This window comes from Ictalurus punctatus, chromosome 2 (genome assembly GCF_001660625.3).
Source record: "Ictalurus punctatus breed USDA103 chromosome 2, Coco_2.0, whole genome shotgun sequence".
Classification (NCBI taxonomy): Eukaryota; Metazoa; Chordata; class Actinopteri; order Siluriformes; family Ictaluridae; genus Ictalurus; species Ictalurus punctatus.
Window position 1 is genome coordinate 2,791,622 of NC_030417.2, and position 22,926 is coordinate 2,814,547.

The window sequence follows — 22,926 nt, forward strand, 5'->3', positions numbered from 1 at the left end:
TCAAATGGTATAGAAAGAATCGAGTGTCACTGCATGAATCAAATGCCATAGCAGGAGTCAAATGGAATAGAAAGAATCAAGTGTCATTGCATGAATCAAATGGTATAGAAAGAATCAAGCGTCATTGTATGAATCAAATGCCATAGCAGGAGTCAAATGGTATAGAAAGAATCAAGCGTCATTGTATGAATCAAATGCCATAGCAGGAGTCAAATGGTATAGAAAGAATCAAGCGTCATTGTATGAATCAAATGCCATTGCAGGAGTCAAATGGTATAGAAAGAATCAAGCGTCATTGTATGAATCAAATGCCATAGCAGGAGTCAAATGGTATAGAAAGAATCAAGCGTCATTGTATGAATCAAATGCCATAGCAGGAGTCAAATGGTATAGAAAGAATCATGCGTCATTGTATGAATCAAATGCCATAGCAGGAGTCTAGTCCTTTTCGTAAATGAACCACTTTTTTTTAAATGTATGTCAGTGATGGAATCTTTTTGCTTTTACATGACAGATGGAACCGTTACATGACGACAACGCAATAAAGTCGAGTTGAAATCTGTTCCACTGAAAAAATGATTGCAATTCACGCACACATTCAGTACCATGCCTCTTGTACGCCAAGTCAACCGAACAAAATAATATTATTTCCTGCATTCGTTAATATAAAGAAAAAACTGCTGACAATATAACAAAAGTAATTCAGCTCCGAATTTTGCCCGATGTTGGTTTCATAGAAACACGCTACCAGCGGCAAAATGCACAAACATTTAGTAAATGGGTTTTCATTATGTTTCTCTCTCTTTCTATGTCTTTGTCTCCTGCAAACACATGCACGCAATGACACACCTAGCGCCTTGAGACACTAAGTAGTAATGTGAAGGGAAAAAATGATGTCGTTTTTGTCTCTGCTAACTCTCTCTCTCTCTCTCATTCCTTCTCCATCTCAGATTCCCTCCATCACCAGGTCTGTCGATGCAGAGCGAATCTTGGCTCTGAGACAGCAGACACAGTTCCTGTGGGACTCCTACTTCTCCTCCGTGGATAAAATTGTCTTAACCACATTAGAGGTGAGATTACAGGAGGGGGGGGGGGGGGAAGAAAAATAAATAAATAAATAAATAAGGTCAGACTAGGAGCGACCGGATTATGTGGCGGGTTAAAAAAAGGAACAGATTGACGTCGTGGTAATTTGTTTGTCACACCCTTTTCACACAAACGCTCAAGTTTCACGACAGTGTTGTGTCTAAGCGAAGGCTGTTTTGTCTGCGATACTTCACACATGCCACAAAGTTAAACACAGTCGATCTGTGTGGACATCTCAGGCTCAATATCACTGTATCACTGTCAGAGCAAGTTCATTTTATTTAATCAGGTTTGAGTATATGAGTTAATAAGATTTTGGGTAAATGAGGGTAAACATTTATATGGTAAACATTTCGATTATAGTGTATGTCGTGCAGAAACATTACCACGTATTGTCTAATGTCCAGCAAATAACAACAACTGTTGGTTGAGTACTGAAATCAATCTGGGCGTGATGGACATTGAAATGAAAATGTAGGCCATTGACGAACACTAGAACTTAAGTAGAGCATCCATCGCCTCTATCCATTTTCTGTACCGCTTATCCTATACAGGATGGTAGGGGAGCGTGGAGCCTATCCTAGGAGAGTCACAAGGCGGGGGACACCCTGGACGGGGTTCCAGCCCATCGCAGGGCACAATCGCGCACACATTCAGACACTACGGGCTAATTTAGAGATGCCAATCAGCCTACAGTGCATGTCTTTGGACTGGGGGAGTATCCGGAGGAAAGCCGTAAAGCACGGGGAGAACGTGCAACCTCCACGCACACAGGTCGGAGGCAGGATTCGAGCCCCCAACCCTGGAGGTGCGGGGCAAACATTCTAAATACTAAACCACCGTGCTCCCCTTGAGCAGAGCATGTAGGTATTAAACATAAGAAGTCCCAGGACAGAATCCTGTGGGACACCTTGGGAAATGTTAAAAGTATGTGATTTGTGCTTTCCTGCAGAGATAACATGTTGTGTGTTGGAAAGTTAGATGTCTAAGTGTGCTTTAATTACGAGCGCATGATTAAATGAACTAAAATAAGTGTCATTTGAGGGGTATGTAGGGCTGAAAACGTCCAAAGTCCAGGAAAGCAAGCGGTTAAGGGCTCTGGGTTACTGATCAGAAGGTCAGGGGTTCAAGCCCCAGCACTGCCAAGCTGCCACTGTTGGGCCCTTAAGCAAGGCCCTTAACCATCTCTCCTCCAGGGGGCGCTGTATCATGGCTGACCCTGCGCTCTGACCCCAACTTCCTAACAAGACTCATTATCATTAAGTCGCTGGGACTTTAAACAAAGGGATTCAATACTTCCAGTAATCGTTTAAAACAGTTTGTGTATCACATCAAGGGGTTAATGTTTTTCCTTTTGGGTCACTGGTTCGAATCTTCAGGACACGTGACATTTCTGCAGTTCTGCAGCTCTGTCCTTTGGTTGAATAAAGCAGCTCAAAACGCACAGCGAGTTCGATTCTCTTGACTCAGAGTCGAGTCGGTTTTTGATTAGAGTTCCCTTGAAAGGAGCTAGACCACCGGAGTGTCTAAAGAACCACACTGAAGAAGAAAACACCCCCAGGTTCTATTCAAACAGACTAAACACCTTTAAGTAAAGTTCAAGACATTGTGATTGATTAATTGTACAATTTTTGGTCAGAGTTTGTAGGAGTAAGTGGGAAAACTCTCTAAAAATGCTAACTTGAAGCTCGTCGCGTGTCGTACTGAGCACGTAGACCAATCAGAGGCATCGAGGAAGTGTCCGTGTTCGTCGTTTCTAGCCTTTTTGTTACTTTCAGTGGTAAATTGCGCTTTTTGTCTCCGGGATTTTCCAGCAGCGTTACATACCGGGGGCTCCCGATAATCCCTTAATGATTCTCATTAGCGTTAATTCACCGTTAGCCACATTAGCGCAGAACAAACGCGTCCGGTATTCCAGCCACCTCGTTCCTTGTCATTTAACACCTCTCCGGATGTGGAGCGTCAGTGTGAAATTCCACATCTGTCAGTCCGCACTCGACTCCGCAAATACACGCAGAGACAAAGAAACAAAGAGAAAGGTGCGGAGAGAACGGAAGACGTGTGGAGAGCAAAACAAAACGCTAAATTTGCAAGGGAAAGATATTCCCACTGTGACAGACAGAGCGAGGAAATAAAGAAAGCACTTGAGTTTCGTGTGTGTGTGTGTGTGTGTGTGTGTGTGCTGGGATTAAAGCAAAGCTCGAGTTTTATGTTTCGCCAGCATAAATGTCACCAGGTGCATAAAGAAATCCTGTTGAGACTAATTTAGCCCTTCGTTCATAGTCGTGTGTGCATGGTGTGCGTTTGTTTTTGTCTTTGCGTCTTTGTGTGGCAGATGCTCTAAACAAGGGGATGGACTTGTGCATTGACACCGAGGTAAATGAGGCATACATAATGCCCCATGGGACGCATGTGTGTGTGTTTGTTGTAAATGCTAGCTCATTTTCTACACACATCAAATATATAGCTTTCTCCATCTGTTCAGGTTGGTGTTCCATTGCGACTACGGCCAGTCTTGAGATGTCTTCTGTATTCACTCGGACGTATCTCCGTCTCGAGCGCCGGTCTTGCTAAATACGGTCCGTGGTTTTGACAGAGATTTTGTCTTTTCGCATAAACCTAACAAGTTTGAGAAATCGGGAAGGAATTCTTCTAGAAAACCGCCTGATCGTTGGAGCGACGCACGGACGAAGCCAACGGCTTGACGTAACGGCGTTAATGACCTCACGGCACGTATACAGATATGAAGTTCGGATAGAAATCACACTGCAGGTACTATGACGAGTAGATTAACGATAAAATCACGGTGAAATCCCAAAATATGCCGGGACATGAGTTCAGTCTAAATCAATCATCACACATAAGACCTCACTATAAAAAAGTGCACGTAATAATGACAAAACATCATCAAACTAATTGACTTACAGACATGGACCGTCATGGAGCGCGTTACACTTCTGCAGCTCAGAACGAGCGTTGACAACTTCCTCTTAGAACAGGACATTCAATTCACATCAAAATAAAAGCCCCGAAGCACAAAAGGCTTGGCTTTGAAAAAGGACTTAAAGGGATAGTTCACCCAAAAATGAAAATTCTGTCATCAATTACTCGCCCTCATAAAACTTTCGTTTATCTGCGGAACGAAACATCTTCAGTGTTTGTAACTGATGACGTAAGCAGAACGTAGATTCACAGCTATATATATATATATATATATATACACACACACACTGCATACACGTACACGTTTGTCATACTATCCTTGAAAGGACCTTACATTTACCAAAATATTAATGCAGCTAATGGCTACGACGCTACTCCTAAATCTAACCCTGACCGTAACATCAGAATCCGAACCAGAATCCTTTGGTGTCTTTTAGTTGTTTTGTTTTGGTTTTTTTGAACTAAAGTTGTCTATTTTTTTTTTTTTTTTTTGTAACAAAGCAGTTTACAGCCTCAGGGGGACCAGACAAATGTCCCCACAAGGTCAACACTATCTGAAATCCCTATCCTTGTGGGGACATTTGGACTTTACCAAGATATAACTGCATGCTCACACTCACACACACACACACACTCATACGGGTCAGTGGGCTGCCCCAGAGAAGTGAATGCTGGGACGCTTAATTAGACCCTGTAGTTGATCCTAATTGGCTGCTACAGCTTGACACAGCAGTTCTCCAGACTCACAGGAGACACGGTCGTGCCAGAGCAGATGGAGGAACATGAACTGGGACTAACAGCACGCTATTTTACCAACCTGAGCTTTCTCTCTCTCTCTCTCTCTCTCTCTCACACACACAGACACACACACACATACACACAAAACCTTCCTTTTTGTTGGATTTCACCTTAATAATTGCATTAGAAAAGGCACAACTGTGCAATACCTCACGCTCTTTAACTTGGGAATTGTACGCTCTTTGAATTTGCAAACGTGAGGTCATCTTAAATTTTTTTTTTTTATTCCCCTGCACCATTTTACTCGAATGTCCTCACTATTGCTCGGACTTTTTGCCACCATGTGAGGACCGAAATATCCGTACAAAGAAGAGAACAAAAAAAAAACCCCAAAACATCGAAGTATTTTCCAATAACGGCAGTTTGCTACACTAGCGTGTTTAATTTATTAAAGAAAAAAAAAATTTTTTTATCCATTTCTAGATACAATTAATGTCGTGAAACATCCACCAAACAAGTTCCTGTTATCACTTTCGTTATAGTACATGCACTACATCTTTTTGATTTTTTCTGAAGTTTGTCATGTGACTGAAAGCGAAAACGTCCCGTTACAAAGCGCTGACACCGGAGACTCCTCCCATAAACATTTAATACAGACGGAATTTTCAACAATTACATGTTTTATAATGTGTGTATGTCGAGTTTGCTCCATACACCTCCCTATGAACAAGTGTGCATGCACTTGTGTGTGTGTGTGTGTGTGTGTGTGAGATACATCATATAGGTTATTTTCATCTACCTAATTATATACCACAAACCTTTCCTTATGAGCCCACACGTATGCCCTGGTGTCCTGATTAGGACGAGTGTGATTAATTAGCGCTATACCGAGGTGAGTTTGCTAATTAAGGAAAAAATTTGCAGGGAGAAACTTACGGGAAACGTGGCACATCAAAACGGCAGACATTTTGAATTTCATTACCCGGGACGAGAATAGAACGCCGAGTCGTATCCCGGGAGGGCGGAGCTTGCCTCATTAGGAGACGGGTACGAGCTAAAGTGTATAAATCTAATATTAGCCTACGCAATTAAATACTATAATAACATATCACGATAAGTTAGACCATGCTGTTGAATTGTTTATTCTTGGTTAAAATTCGCATTTTGACACACTCGTTCTGATACGTTAGCGTTTCTAGACTAACACAGACGGACTTGTACGCCAGACGAATATTCCTCCTAGACGAATTCCAAACGCGCGTAATCGTAGGTTCTGCGAGTCAACGTTTACGTAAACCTTCATGGAAGGAGTTTGCCGTGTCGGTGCTTTGTAACAGTCACGTGAAAGTCAGGACAGACGAGTTCACGTTTCGCGGTGACATGGCAACCTGCGTTTTTTTGGTTTGTTTGTTTGTTTGTTTGGACTGTCTGTCTTTCTTTTGTCTTTAAAAGAGATAATAAGGGAACAATTGTTTGTAATAGATATAAAGGAAGCCGTTACAGGATCTAACTTGTCGCTACAAAGAGATAAAAACTATGACGTGTCATTCATTAATTCCTAAAAGTTGTAATTGTGGGGACATCGCGGTGGTATAAGAGGAAGAAAACACTTCAGGGTGTGCCGTCATGGGAAACTAATAAACGTTAGGGCGGGAACATCGATTCCGCTTCATCACACCAACTCGTCGTTGATTATTTTCCTATAACAGCACAACTCGGGGCGTTTTACTCCTTGTGTAATATACAGTCGCATATTAAATGTGTGTGTGTGTGTGTGTGTGTGTTTAACAGATCATCCAGGACAGGATATACACCTACACCTCAAGAAGCATGCTGATGTGGAACTCTCTCCCCGGTGGACTCTACACACTTCCTCGGTTCTCCTCGTATCCCACCCTTTTCCCCTTTTACTATGGACTCCTGGGTGAGTGTGCGAGCGTGTGTGTGTGTGTGTGTGTGTGTGTGTGAGTGAGTGAGAGAGAAGAAGAAGAAGAAGAAGAGAGAAAATGCCATAGACCTGTCTCTCCTGAGCATTTTCAGCTCCGAGCTGTAAAAGTCTGTCGCAGCAAAAATGAAACCATAACTCAGATGGATGCCAAGCTGTCTCAGAGCGTGTGTGTGTGTGTGTGTGTGTGTGTGTGTACCTGAGTGTGTGTAAAATGAAGGTGTATCTTTAGCTCCGTAACCACATCACGCAGTATTGCAAGTCACAAGCTGATTTTGACACTCTGTGTGTGTGTGTGTGTGTGTGTGTGTGTGTGCGCGCATGTATCAGTGTTCAAGCCTCGATGTACTCCATCTCCGAGCTGTAAATCTGTAGCTCCGCTGTGATAGATGACCTGTTTCTCCAGTGGCAGCGACACTGTTAGTCTCACTTTCCATAATTCTGATGACGCTGCAGGAACGGGTCGGCGCGCTGATATACGCCGTCGCTCCGCCCTCGTAAATCTGTCGGAATTTACGCCGTGGCACACACTTCTCACACGCACACAAATATCCCGCACACGCAGGGGGTGTTTCATTTCTGTTTATTTTTGATCTAAACATAAACATCATATTCCCTTTAAGCACGTATTTTAGTCTCAGACTCTCACGTGCTTGGGTCATGGGTGCGAGTGCTAGTTTACGAAACGTACGAATGAACACCGGGCCAAACACAAAGGGCCTCGTTTATCAATCGTATAGCAGCGTTGCGTTGCGCGTAGGACAAACTTAAGTAAACGTCAGCAGAGGTTTTGCTGATTTGCTTCGTATTCACGTGCGCACGTCGATAAACGCCAATCGGGAGTCAATTACCGAGCGCTTTCGCAAGACTCCATAAAAGGCAACGCTGAGAAACGACTAAATGCTGAAAGAGCGCTTCCTGAGTGCGGTGTGTGCTAAAGCTTCCAGTAATGCAGCTCAGCCAATGCAGCGCATCATCACTAACACATCTTCCTATATCTGATAGGGCGCCATTACTTTTGCCCTTTATGAAAGATCTATTCTTATTTGTTTTTTACGGTTTAGTTTGGGGGTTTTTTTTTTTTCAAGTCATTAGCGATGACCGAGTTTCACAAAACGTTCTTTAAATTTGTGTGTGTGTGGTTGAAATAAACGCGATTTAAATTCGGTAATCCGTAAACAAAATCGCAGCGGCGATTGTACGATTTCGACCCGATCGATCGAGGTCCGAATGACGGGAATTCGTAGGGTATGGACTTTTTTTTCCAAACTGTATTTTCACGGATACCACACGTAGCGTGAACGCTCCTACGAACAAGGTACGAATAAATTCCGTGTGATGGATGACGCTCGATGTTTACACAATGCCGAACAGCTTGCTATCCGGTTTCTTTGTTTTAATTGTTAGCTACGTTAACACCGCGACTCGCTAACGTCACGTACCAAACGTTTCTTCGTCCACTGAGTACGTTTGAAGAAAGAAATATGTTGAAAATCCGCTGAACCTGCCCTGCTAAGCTTAGCTAGTCGTTTACCATAACGTGTAGCTACATACGTGTTAAAAGTGCTTTATTACAAATGTACGATGTCAGAATTTACCATAAATGTGTATCGAATATCCTACTCTGGAAACGTCTTTAATGCTAATTAAGCAAATCTTTTTCGCTTTTGAGGTTTGCGTTATTTCGTAATGGTTTTTTAGCGTGTCCTTGGGAAAATGAAGGTCATTTTCGTTGAAAATAATGCTACTGACGGTACATTTCCAGTACATTGTCCGGGCTGTTGGGAATAAAAATTTACCTGTACACTGTTTTTTTTTTGTTTGTTTGTTTGTTTGTTTGTTTGTTTGTTTGTTTGTTTTCTGTCAGAATCTTTTGATAAAATTGCTCACACGGGAGCCGGAGACGGGGGAGTGGTACGCAGATGGAGTGTGGAGCTTTAATGGGACCTGTGTGTGCCCATGACGATAGGAATACATGATAGTCATTGGAAATGTGGGGACATAATAATAATAATAATAATAATAATAATAATAATAATAATAATAAGTGTATTGAGGTTGCAGTCTAAATTTATAACATTGTGTGTGTGTGTGTGTGTGTGTGTGTGTGTGTGTGTGTGTGTGTGGTCTGCAATTCCATTCAAATGTGTTTAATATTGTATATTATTGTATTGTATGTTTAATGATTTGTACATGTGTTATATTGACAATTCTCACACGCGCGCACACACACACACACGCACACACACACGCACACACGCACACACACACGCACACGCACACACTCCGACTGGTCTTTGTACGTACCTATTAATTCAATTTGCCAGTCGGCTTAATTGCAGGCAATTACATTCTGTGTGTGTGTGTGTGTGTGTGTGTGTGTGTGTGTGTGTGTGTGTGTGTGTGTTCAGGTAAGACTCCGCAGCAGGAGTTCACAGCTGTTATTCAGGCAGTAGCTCCTCTTCAGTCTCCTCAGCAGCCCATCCTCAAACTCATCATCGCTGTTGCCAAGTCCAAGTTCTGTGCTCAGGTGAGTGTGTGTGTGTGTGTGTGTGTGTGTGTGTGTGTGTGTGTGTGTGTGTGTGTGTGTGTGTGTGTGTCTGAGTGAGTCTGTATGAGTGAGATCCTGCACTTTCTGTAGAAATCTTTACTGTAAATTTGTGTACATTTCATTGTTTATTAAACAATCAAACGCAACGGCGCAGTCGAATTCTGGATTCTGATTGGTCAGAAGGTATTGATTAATTGATTAAATGGACAAACACACCACACAGTCAAGCTTGTGATTGGTTGTTACAAAAAAGGGGCTTGTCCAAGCCTATTTACAGTATTCCGAGTTGAATGACTTTGAGCAACGCCAGTAAGCTTCTTGTCGTCGTGGAAATGTCAGGAAATGTGAACAGCGCCACCTGCAGCGCTGGAGCACTCATACGCGACAGTCTTAGCGCAAAGACAAGTTATTTATTTATTTTTTTTTGGTCTTATTATCTTCAGAATAGAGAAACAGACAAGGCTTGTAATGAAATGACTGTTTATAATGTAAATGAGACTAGGAGCTAACTTCAGCAGCATTAAATTTAACTATAAATGGATAAAAAAAATTAGTTTTTTTTATTCTTTAATTAATAACAAATGTACAAATTGCTTAGTGTGTGTATAAGAGGAAGAAACCACTCTTAGAGTTTTATTGCATATACAAACCTCTGATGTTTATAATGACGTATAATAACCTTGATTGGATGATTTGGATGCTCTATTACAGATCATCGTGCTGTGGAACTGTGACAAACCTTCACCTCCTAGAAGCAAATGGCCGTCCATCAGCGTCCCTCTGACCGTCATTGAAGAAGAGAGAAAGGTACGGAAAACCAAGATGACGAGTTTCACACTGTTTTTGACTCCAGGTTCCCCTGTGACCCCGTGTAGGATAAGTGGTATGGAAAATGGATGGATGGAACAGTTAGAGACAGCGTATACAATGTGTGGTGGGTCAACAGGGACAAAGTCTGAGCGGACATAGCACCCTGCAATCCTGTCCTCATTCTGGACTTTTTTGGACCAAATGCCTTCAGGAAACAATGACCATATAAGGAAGGTGATGGGCAAAATGGGACACATGGTGTACAGAGTATTGGGCAATGGGTCATCAGAGACTAAATCAAAGCAGATATGATGCACTACGATCCTGTCCGCACTTTGAACTTTTCCCGCTACTTTGTGGGAGCCGAATTTCCTCAGGAAACAATGACCATATAAGGAAAGCGAGGGGCAAAACCGGACGTGTGGTATAGAGTCTTGGCGAACGTTTCATCAGAGACAAAATCGAAGCGGATATGATGCCCTATGATTCCATCCCCACACATGACTTTTCACTACTTTGTGGGAACCGAATCCCCGCAGGAAACCTTGACCATATAAGGACAATATATGAACAAATCAGGACAGAAAGTGTACAAAGCTTGCCGAGGGGTCCCTACAATCTCGTCCCCATTTTGGATTTTCACTACTTTGTAGGAGTTAAATCTCCCAAATGAAATGATCCCCATCGAAAAAGCAAACGATGACTATATAAGGAACACGAGGGACAAAATTGGGCAGACGGTGTCGGGATGGATTCAACAGAGACAGAGCAGATATGATGTCCTGCGGTCGTTCTCCACTTCGGATGTTTTTGGGAACCAAATGTTCCCAGGAAACACTGACCATATTAGGAAAGAGAAGCACAAGCAAGTCGAGGACACTAATCCGATCCCTCGATTGTGTTGGATTGAAACACGGCCGGTGTATTTATTGATCTGCTGCTGTGGTCAGCCTCAGAGGAACACCGGGTACTCTGTTCTTCAGCCTTTCACTGTGTGTTATTGTGTTCGTAGATTTTTAATAAACTGACCTTTACCTGCAATTTTATATTACATCCTCTCAGGGGATGTGCCGTGTCATGTGCGTATAGATATATGTGTGTGTGTGTTGGAGGGTTTATGATGTTCTAGCGTTTCTATTCTCTTTTTTTTTTCCCTCCTCTCTTTTTACTTACATCACATCTTCTCATGGTGGTACAGACACGAAATGTGCTTTCGATGGATGTTTATTAGGGCTAATACAGAAATCTAAGCTAAATAAACCAGAATTTAAAAGACACGTCTAGGGAACGGCTGGGGGATTTCAGCAAGTAAATCAAAATACCTGGAAAAACAAGACAGTATAAATAGACAAAACATACAGCATAACAAGCAGCAGGTGAGATTAATTAGCAACCATGGTTGCTAACAGTTGCAAGGGAAAAAAATTATATTCATAGCCCTATAAGGAAAGAAAAGAACGAATCAAGGCAGTGTGCAAAGCATGATAGGACAACAGAGACAGAATCGTAGTGCATGTGATTTTGTCCCCACTTTAGACTTTTCATTCAATTTCTTCAGGAAACATCGTCCATATAAGGAAAGTGAGGCGCAAAATGGGAAAGATGGTACACAAGGTACTGGGGCATATGACATCCCATAATCAGGTTGCCACTGAAAGAGGGGGCACAATGGCTTAGTGGTTGGAGGTTCGAATCCTGCCTCTGACCTGTGTGCGCATTTCATCCTGTGCTTTGGGGGTTTCCTCTGGGGACTCTGCTTTCCTCCCCCAGTCCAAAGACATGCGGTGTATTTCAAAATTGTCCATTGTGTGTATGTGTGTGTGTGTGTGTGTGTGTGAGAGATTGTGCCCTGTGATGGGTTGGCACCCGGACCCGAGTTCCCTGACTCCAGGTTCCCCTGTGACCCCGTGTAGGATAAGTGGTATGGAAAATGGATGGATGGAACAGTTAGAGACAGCGTATACAATGTGTGGTGGGTCAACAGGGACAAAGTCTGAGCGGACATAGCACCCTGCAATCCTGTCCTCATTCTGGACTTTTTTGGACCAAATGCCTGCAGGAAACAATGACCATATAAGGAAGGTGATGGGCAAAATGGGACACATGGTGTACAGAGTATTGGGAAATGGGTCATCAGAGACTAAATCAAAGTAGATATGATGCACTACGATCCTGTCCCCACTTTGGGACAAACCTGGGCAGACGGTGTCGGGATGGATTCAACAGAGACGGAGCAGATATGATGTCCTGCAGTCGTTCTCCGCTTTGGATGTTTCACTATTTTGTGGGAACCAAATATTCCCTGGAAACGCTGACCGTGTTAACAACGAACAAATAGTTGCGTCGACATGAGACCCTTCAATTCGGTTCCTGTTCACTACTCCGTAGGAAATAAACATCCTCCAGGAAACAATGACCATATAAAAAGCAAGAAGAGGAAACAATGACCATATAAGGAACACGAGGGACAAAATGGGGCTGATGGCGTATGGAGTACTGAGGGATGTTTCGACAGAGATTTGACAGGGTCCCCGCTCTGGACTTTGTGGAAACCAAATGACCATATAAGGGACTGATATAACTGAATGCCCATATAAGGAAAATGTGGTGCGAAATAGGACGCCTGACGTCCACAGTATTGAAGGAAAGCGGCTAAGGGAAAAAATAGTTGTGAAGATGGTTTTGGTTAGTTCATATTTGACGTCTTGACAGACTTTCCAGAAGTGGGGAAAGCTCGGCTGGAGTATAGTATTAAGGCCAGAGAAGGTTCTAATTTACATGTCGATATCATATCAGCCTCCATCACGCTAAAGACAGAGGGCAAAGGTCACAAAGCCTGTCATCAATGCCAGTTCTAAATTAAGCCATGTCTTAATTAAGGTACATGTAATTTAAAAAAAAAAATAGCTCATCCAAAAGGTCAAACACTGATTAGCTGATGTTCCCCTGGGTCCTCAAATGTTTTATTTCTTGCTATTGGACCTTGACAGGCTCATTATGATTCTGACCTTTAATTTAAGTTTCATTTAGGCAGCTGTGCAGAAATAGGAATTTGTCTAGGGTTGTCATGCGCTGATTTTTCCACATTCGAAGTTAAGAAAGGTCACTTTCTTTCTCTCTGGCTGTAGCATGAGTGATAACAAGAACTGACTCGTTTCATGGATGCTCTACAGCCTCTGGAGTTTACGAAAACTGGTGCGGAAAACAAAAAAAAACAAACATCCAGTGAAGAGTGAGCGGTAATGCTTCGTTGATGAGGATGAGAAGAATGACCAGGAAGGCTACGCTAACTCAAATAAGCACTCTTTACATCTGTGCTGAACAGAAAAGCATCTCAGAATGCACAATATGTCAAACCTTGAGGCGGACGGGAAGTTCACATCGGGTTCGACTCAGCCAAGTGCATAATAACAGGAAACGGGACAGTTAAAGATTGGGGGGGAAAAAACGTCACCTGGTCTCTTTTTTTTCCCCAATTTGCTAATCTAATAAAAACCCTTCAGGTCCACACACACAGTAGATTTATTAAGGTTCAACAAATCTGCTTTCCTTTTAAATGAAGCTGTTTAAATGACTCAGTCTCTCTAATTAAGTATCAATAATGTAATTAGGGAAGTGTTTGCTTGAAGCCCTTATCGACTGAAATGATTGAACATCATAACTAGCCTGCTGGATCAATGGCTCGGTTTCTCCTCAAGCTCCGGGATTCCTGCGCACTAACAAAACAGCAATACTGCACGTATAAAACACTTCAATAGCACGTTAAAGGTGCAATAAGCAAAATTTATGTTCTTCAGTAAGCGCTTTATCCGGATCAGGGTCATTGTGGATTCGGAGACTGTTCCAGGAGGGGTTTTAGGATACTGTCAGGGAATCCACCGTATACCCGGAGAAGACGCGAGACCTCCGCGCAGACAGAAACCCGAGCTCTACATAAAGACTCAAACGTGCTTCACACTCTGAAGTGGCTCACAATTTGTCACATTCCACAGTGTGATTTTTCACATGACTGAGACAAAGGACGGAAACAGATGCCTCGATAATGAAGACAATGACTGAACAAGGTTCTGAGACGGGTTTGTTTTTAGCGCTAGAGGAGTTGTTGGAATTGAAACGTGTTGTCACTCATGTCTTTTCCTGTCTTTGGTTCCTCAGACGATGAGCGGGCGTTTTTTCCCTCATGATGTCATCAGGACGGATGCCGTGCTCAGCCTGGACGAGGACTCGGTTCTGTCCACGAATGAGGTAAAGCTCTGTTATAACATCTAAAAAGGAGAGGAGTGAATACTGATTAAAGTATATACGACAGGCTGTAATGCACATAATAAACATTATTACAGACGTAATAAACATTATTACAGACCGAATAAACATTATTACATACATAATAAACATTATTACAGACACAATAAGCATTATTACAGACATAATAAACATTATTACAGACATAATAAACATTATTACAGACATAATAAACATTATTACAGACCGAATAAACATTATTACATACATAATAAGCATTATTACAGACACAATAAGCATTATTACAGACATAATAAACATTATTACAGACATAATAAACATTATTACAGACATAATAAACATTATTACAGACCGAATAAACATTATTACATACATAATAAACATTATTACAGACATAATAAACATTATTACAGACACAATAAGCATTATTACAGACACAATAAGCATTATTACAGACACAATAAACATTATTACAGACATAATAAGCATTATTATAGACATAATAAACATTACAGACATAATAAACATTATTACAGACATAATAAGCATTATTATAGACATAATAAGCATGATTACAGTCCGAATAAACATTATTACAGACACAATAAACATTATTACAGACATAATAAACATTATTACAAACATAATAAACATCATTACAGACATAATAAACATTACAGACATAATAAACATTATTACAGACATAATAAACATTACAGACATAATAAACATTACAGACATAATAAACGTTATTACAGAGATAATAAGCATTATTACAGACAAAATAAGCATTATTACAGACATAATAAACATTGCAGACATAATAAACATTATTTATACAGATATCATAAGCATTATTACAGACATAATAAACAATATTACAAACATCATAAGCATGATTACAGACCGAATAAACATTATTACAGACATAATAAACATGATTACATACATAATAAACATTACGGACATAATAAACATGATTACAGACCGAATAAGCATTATTACGGACATCACAATAACTGCACTCCCCGAAGTGTTTTATATTTTACCTCCCGCATCAAAATTTGAATCTGAACATTTTAAACGCCATTTTAATAATGAAATGAAGTAAGAAACCGTTTTGTCACTTTTTCTAATATTTGATCTAATAATTCATAAATATCTCCTATTTATCCATAGACTAGTTTGTCCAAAGGGTTTTTTCCCATAAAGCATGGTGTAAATATATGAGTGAGTATATGAAAGTGAGAGGTGTTAATCCCACCGCTAACCATAACCGTACAGTTCATATATATTTATATCCCTTGAGTTGGTTGTATCGAATCGTTATGAATCTGCATGTTTATTTTTAAAGTTGTTTTTTTTTTTTTCCAGTAAAGCTGTACAAACTAAAGTAAGATGAATAAATAAAACAAAACCCAACTTAACAAAATAAAAGGCAATAATCCCTCTTTTTTCTTCTTTTTCCTGCTCTGCTAATCAGCTTACTTTCTTTCCCGTAGACGTCTTTGTTATGCAGCGTGCGCCGCCCCCTCCCTCGTCACCGTGTTTTGTGTTTGTGCACGCACTTTGTTAATGTCAGTTCGCTCTCCTCAGATTCAATTAGCACAGGCATGATATTTACACGGCGCAGGATCGGCGGGCTGCTGGATTTGCTTTTAATTGCTCTTGGCTGTATAATTTAATAAGACGAAAACGCGTGTCTAAGAAAGAGACGGTAAGATGGATAGACAGCGAGGGAGGGAGGTAGAGAGGACGGAGGAACGGGAAGAGAAAATAATACAATGAAGTACGAGCGAGTAATGGAAGGACGAGAAAGAATGAGGACGGGACGTGACCGGTCTGCATTAGATTCCAGCAAAACTTTCGGAAATTCACTCTCTCTAGAATACATAAAGGACTTGAACACAGCCCGAGACCAAAAGCCTTAGACATTCCTGAAGTGCGTGCCATTTTATCGACTGTTTCCGAAGCGTTCGTGACCATTTCCGGCACTAAAGGTCGGTTCTTGTTTGAGAGAACCTCTCCAATCTTTGAGGTGCCAATATTTATGACATCATGTATATCATGATACATAGTTCCGGATTATGAAACAAACTCAGCCAGTGAGCCAGAATTATTACACTTGAGTGTACTGCTCTCCATGGTTCCCTGATGGAACTCTTTAAAAGGTTCTTCAAGGGTTCTTTGGAGGTTCTTCAACGAGCCCCCCTTTTAGAACCCTGAGAAGCAAAGAGTTTTCGGTTTCTACACTGAACCTGTATTTGTTCTTCCTGAAGAACCCTCAATGGTTCTAAATTTGAACCCTTCATGCCTTAAGAGTCTATCAGTGTGCTGATAGTGTGGAACCTTATACGAATGTGAAAACCCTCTGTTCTACGTAAACATGTTAAGAGTTCCACATCAGAGGGAGCTATTTAGGGTCTAAGAGCCTTCCATATTTATTGGGTGTTTTGTTGTTTATTTGATTGAGATATTTGACATTTTATCCATTTATAGGTGCATTTAATGGGCTGGAATGTTATAGCAGCTATTCACCAGTCTGTTCTTTTCTTTCTCGCTCTTGAAGTTAATAAAACAAACAAACAAACGAACAAACAAAAACGCAGCTGAGAAACCGCGAAGCGTAACCTCTTCCGTCCGGAGCTATCCTAACACCGGAGACTCCTTCCCTAAATAGTTTTTTAATATGGAGCGTCCCAACGTCCCAAAGCAATAACGTATTAGGACACGCCCATTAATATAAGCCTGTGATTTGAAACTTTAAGGGTTAATCACCTTCTGACCAATCAGATTTGAGAGAGAGAGAGAGAGAGAGAGAGAGAGAGAGATTGCAAGCCAAAACACATCAAGGGAAAAGCCTGGAGTTGTTTTGCATTGGTCATCTGGCTGCCAAAGGAAAATGAGATGATGATGATGATGATGATGATGATGATGATGATGATGATTTGGCCGCTACATGCTGATAAACCCCAGGCAGACCTGCCAGACACCACATTCCAGGCAGCCTAAGGGAATTATGGGAGCCAGACCATCGCAAATGGACCTGATTGTGGAATAAAACAGAAGAAAGTAACAGCTCTAGGTCTGGGAAAGTTCTTCTGGCAGCTGAGAAGATAAATAAATGAAGTAATTCTCTGTTTGTCGTTAACTTCTGCACCGCTATTGTCAGGTCGAAACAAATGGAGCTTGTATTTTGGCCCGTTTTCTTGGCCAGCGGCATGGGGACGTGGACGGGGGTTATTTATCACGCGTCGCAAGTTTGGTTGGAAAAACCATTAAGCAGTGCAGTGTTTACCAGTCACATGATGACGATGCAAATATATACCGTTCGAAAAGGACAAAGTGTGCGTCCATTACATCCTCGGTAAGGTGAAATGTAACATTAAGAGCGACATTTTTCATGCATTTTCTCTCATTAGGCAGAGCCGTGAATTCGTTCCCGCTCCCTCGGCCTGCGGACGTTTTTGTTTACAGGAGTGACGCGGAGAGAAGAAGGAAATCGTGTTGTTTTTGCTAACTCGGTTAATAATAATCGTTAATACTGGGTTTGTTTGTTTTTGGGTTTTTTTCCGTTTGTACTCAGGTGGATTTCGCTTTCATCGTGTGGCACAGTTTTCCTGAACGGATAGTCGGATATCCGGGACGCAGCCATTACTGGGACGCCACCAAGGGGAGGTGGGGCTACACGTCTAAGTGGACCAATGAGTACTCGATGGTGCTGACGGGCGCCGCCTTCTACCACAGGTACAAAAACAGGACCTCTAAGGCTTGTGTGTGGGATAAGTCTGGAGTTCAATCTGTGTGTGTGTGTGTGTGTGTGTGTGTGTGTGTGTGTGTGTGTGTGTGTGTGTGAGATAGAGCAGACTTTCAGAGACAGTGTGATATAAATGTTTGCGCTGACAGGTTCAGTGGGAGATTTCAGAGATCTATAGCGCAGGTGAGACAGCGATCACAGTTTGTTTTAAAGTGAAGGCCCCTCTGATCATTCTTCACACACACACACACACACACACACACAGAGAGAGAGAGAGTGAGAGAGAGAGAGAGAGAGAGAGAGAGAGAGAAGAAATACAGTTTAAAAGACAGATATGCAAAATATCTATTTCTTTCAGAATCACAATAGCCTGATGTCTTTCTTTCTTTCTTTGTTTTTCTTTCTTTCTTTTGTTTTCTTTCTTTCATTCATTCCCCATCATTCTTGCTTGCTTTTTTCTCCCCTATCATGTTTCTTCTTTCTCTCTCACACCATTTTTCTTTCTTCCTTTTCCTTTTCTTCTCTCTCTCTCTCTCTCTCTCCCTCTCTCTGTCTCAGGTACTATCACTTCCTGTACACTCACTACCTGCCCAGTCGACTCCTCTCCATGGTGGACCAGCTCGCCAACTGTGAAGACATTCTCATGAACTTCCTCGTCTCCACGGTAACCAAGCTGCCGCCAATCAAAGTCACGCAGAAGAAACAGTACAAGGAGACGATGATGCAACAGGTCCGTGTGTGTGCGCGCGCGCGCGCGTGTGTGTGTGTGTTTAGTTCAATGTGTGTGATCCAGGCGATTGTCATCCAGCAGTAATGACAGCAGAAGCCAGGACTGATATATGGATTGTGCCGGAGCAGAATGTACAAGTGTGTGTGTGTGTGTGTGTGTGTGTGGCTGCTCACTGACTCAGCAGTATAACCCTTTTGACAAATGTCTCGATATCCAACTCTAGTGTTCAAGTTGGACAGTTAGGGCTCGGACACTCCGGAATATTCCACCAGATGGGACGGGGGTAGGAGGGGGGTGAGAGGGGTCACCCGTAAAGCCGGTGCCTGTGCAGACGCAGCATTTACTCTGAATGTCCTCAGTGGAGGTGAAAAACACCCCAGTGATGTTCTCGGCTTTTTGGGTTCTGAAACGCTCATATCGTTCCGACAGTGATGCGGTCACGCCCCACGCTCTCTACGGTCCATCTGAAGTCACATCACTTCTCCCTCAGTCTGTCTTCGCTAAGCACATGGTTTCGAAGAGAAGTTAGCCTTGGTGCTGAAGGTCCATGTTGGCTCGAATTTAGCCTATTACCCAAAAACATTTAAAATTCAACTTAGAAGCCAATACTCACATCTACCTCTGAGATAGAAAAAATACACCAGCCGTGAGTGAGAAGAAGCAAGGGTCCAGCTTTATTGTTCCATTCCACCACACGAGATCCACACCGATGAGAATTCTCAGAAGTGATCCCCAATACCCTGAGCTTAAGCTCCAGTATTTATACTGTATTTACACACTAGATAACCCATAGGTTTCCAGAAAAGGCCTATTTCACTTACCCATAGAATTGAAACCAGGGGTTTTACTTTACACATAAAATCAGAACCCAGGCATTTCCAACAACCCAGGAAACAAAAACCCAGGGTTTCTAGTTACCTAGGTTGCCAAAAACCAGGATTCTCATTTACCTAGGTTGTCAAAAACCAGGATTCTCAATTCCCTAGGTTAAAAAAATGACGTAAGCAAGACGACTAAACAACCGGGAGGGACCTTGGTCTTATCGTTATCTCGAGGGGGGGGGCAGCCACCCTTATAACTGGCTTTCTTCATGGTTCTCTAAAAATTAAGGCTTTCCTTGCGAGACGAGAATCTTCACCATCTGAATCATGAGTAAGTTATATTTTCCTGTTTTTTCCTGTATTTCTCGTTTATAATTTATTTTCATATTTGCACTATATTTCTTATTTTATATATATTTATACTACTTGAAAAGCGGTTTACTGTACTTCCAACTTCTTAATATCACTACAGTTCTACTGTCCTGCATATCCTACAATTCTGTTTTTTTTTAGAGTTTCTCTATTACTATAAGATTCTATTAAAGTTATTCATGTGTGTGTATGAGGAAGAGAGTGTGTGTGTATGTATGTTGTGTCTACCTGCCCGCCCTTGACGGTATGAGTGTGTGTGTTTTTAGCACTCCTCAGCTCGTACACTTCTTTTTGACTTTTTTACTATTACTGCTCTTAAATTGCTCGTAATTCCAATCCGCCTAATCCCGCTTCTATGTGTCTAGGTGCCGGTGCCCGTCGTCAGTCCCCTCTCTCTCCGTTACTGGACCTGGATCAGGGTTTGGACCTGGATCTGGACACTCATTACCAGCTTGTGCATCTCACTGCTGATATCATGATGCTACTTAACTATCTTCGCAGCACCCCCCCTAAGAATAGAGATCCGGGGTTCCCCCCTCTTCTTCGGTACAGAATCTGCCCCACGAACGTGCGTGTTGACGCCTCTACACAGTCAGACCCAGAACCCCCCTCCAGCGTCCAATCCGAGGATGATGATGTTGTCTTCTCCGATCCGGGCCCCGACCATCCGTCCCTCTTCTCACCCACCAGTCCGCCCGACTCTCAGTGGTCCTTCACCCACCCTGATTTCCCCATGTCCCCAGGACGCACCCCATTTTCCTCCCCCTCTTACTCTCCTCCAGACTACGCACCCACCCGTCCTGTGAATTACCAATAAAATTACATTTTTACTCATACTCAATCTCCCTCGTGTTTATTTCATGTCATTTTTATCCACAACATCCACATCTGCAGTACAGCTGAGGAACATTCGAGGAACTGGAATTAACCTCCATCTATAACAGCACTGAATGTTTTATTCTTGGCATATTAATAGGGAATAGGATATATTACGGTTAGTGCTTTCATGTAGAATTGTAGCTTAGTCTCTCTCTCTCTCTCTCTCTCTCAGGGTTCGAAGTCATCACGTTGGGCCGACCCAGACCACTTCGCTCAGCGGCAGTCCTGCATGAACTCCTTCGCCGCATGGTTCGGCTTCATGCCCCTCGTTCACTCTCAGCTCCGTCTGGATCCGGTTCTGTTTAAAGACCAGGTCTCCATCTTACGCAAGAAATACAGGGACATCGAGAGACTGTAAAGACGCATGACTCGGCCTCGGAGCCCTCATATCGACGCGAACGTCTCGAATTTATGGGCACTTTTTTTTTTTATGAGTGATGTGCTGATTGGCCTGGAATAGATTGGCCTCACAAATATAATGTCTGCAGAGTCATTTCATTTAAAATATATGCAACTCCGAGTTTTATCTTGTTTAGCGGCTCTGGTCGGGTATCTGAGAATCCGGCACCGCCGACTTTTCATCCTCATCATCGTCGTCATTTGCAGAGACCTCTGTTGCTCCTCGGACACGATCAGAGGAAGGAAAGATGGCCTGAAGTCGAGGTCACGGGGAAGACGCCCAAACTCACACCAATGCCTGCAATATGTACATTCAGTTCCTTTATTTTTTGTACGATTTTGCCTTTTTTTTAAAGAAGCCTAAAGTCGAATAAAATCTCTGAATGCCACAGAAGGGATTGCTGATTAAATGTGTCTTGGCTCTTGTCTCTGAGGTTATAAACAATCTGATTTTGATGTCTTATTTTTCCTGGCAGGTTAAAGTGAAAGGATTTATTTTGGGCGCTGTGTTATATAAGGTGATTTACAGTGAGGACTGGTTGGTGAAATGTTTTCTATTTGCAGTTATTCTTACTGTGACTTTCAGATATTACTTAGAGGAATTGAAGATTTGTTGTGTGTGTCTCTTTGTGAGGACCAAGAAGAATCAAATGTCCTCACAATCACCCAAATTGTGTGTGTGTGTGTGTGTGTGTGTGTGTGTGTGTGTGTGTGTGTGTGTGTGTTACCCTTTTGTGAGGACCAAAAATTACAACAACAAAAAAAAAAGGTTCTCACAATCACCAAATGTGTGTGAATGTATTTAACCTTGCAATGATCCTTGCAATGATAGGATAGTGTCAAAAGTCCTCACAATCACTGTGTGTGTGTGTGTGTGTGTGTGTGTGTGTGTGTGTACTAACCCCTTTGTGAGGACCAAAACTAACTGAATAAAGGTACCCACAATGATAGGATATTTTCAAAAGTCCTCAGAATCACCCTGTGTGTATGTGTGTGAGTGTGTGTGTAGACCAAAAATGACCAAAGGTTGTCATAATGATAGGACAGCATCAAAAGTCCTCACAATTATCCTCTGTGTGTGTGTGTGTGTGTTTGTGTCAGAAATTACAAAAGGTCCTCACAATGATAGGACATTGTCAAAAGTCCTCACAATCTGTGTGTGTGTGTGTCTGTGTGTGTACTAAACCCTTTGTGAGGACCAAAAATGACCAAATGTCCTCACAATCACTGAGTGTGTGCTTGTGTGTGTGTGTGTGTGTGTGTGTGTGTGTGTGTGTGTGTGTGTGTGTGTGTACTAACCCCTTTGTGAGGACCAAAAATGACCAAATGTCCTCACAATCTCTGAGTGTGTGCTTGTGTGTTTGTGTGTGTGTGTGTGTGTGTGTGTGTGTACTAACCCCTTTGTGAGGACCAAAAATGACCAAATGTCCTCACAATCACCTGGTCCTCACAAAAATAGTGTTTTTATAGCTTTTATTTGAAAATCTTGAGCAAAAATATTTCCTTTTGTTTACAGTATTATATTATTAGAATGCAGTATTTGAATAGTAATATACGGTAAGATTCGGAAGAGGTTGATATTGGATGAAACTAGATACGAATGAATCAGACACCTACACAGACAAGTGGAAC

At 42.0% G+C, this 22,926-nt stretch overlaps 1 protein-coding gene across 1 annotated transcript in view; it reads left to right on the forward strand.

Annotated features, from left to right (window-relative positions):
* LOC108275270 (exostosin-1) overlaps positions 1–21,737 on the forward strand; it is a 149,747-nt gene extending 128,010 nt beyond the window's left edge. The window contains exons 4-11 of the mRNA XM_053686432.1: positions 951–1,070; positions 6,559–6,691; positions 9,124–9,242; positions 9,975–10,070; positions 14,229–14,318; positions 17,923–18,083; positions 18,652–18,823; positions 21,068–21,737. Of these exons, the coding sequence (XP_053542407.1) occupies positions 951–1,070; positions 6,559–6,691; positions 9,124–9,242; positions 9,975–10,070; positions 14,229–14,318; positions 17,923–18,083; positions 18,652–18,823; positions 21,068–21,253 (1,077 nt within the window). The 3' untranslated portion in view covers positions 21,254–21,737. The remainder of the gene's footprint in view (positions 1–950; positions 1,071–6,558; positions 6,692–9,123; positions 9,243–9,974; positions 10,071–14,228; positions 14,319–17,922; positions 18,084–18,651; positions 18,824–21,067) is intronic.
* The last annotated feature ends 1,189 nt before the right edge of the window (positions 21,738–22,926 follow it).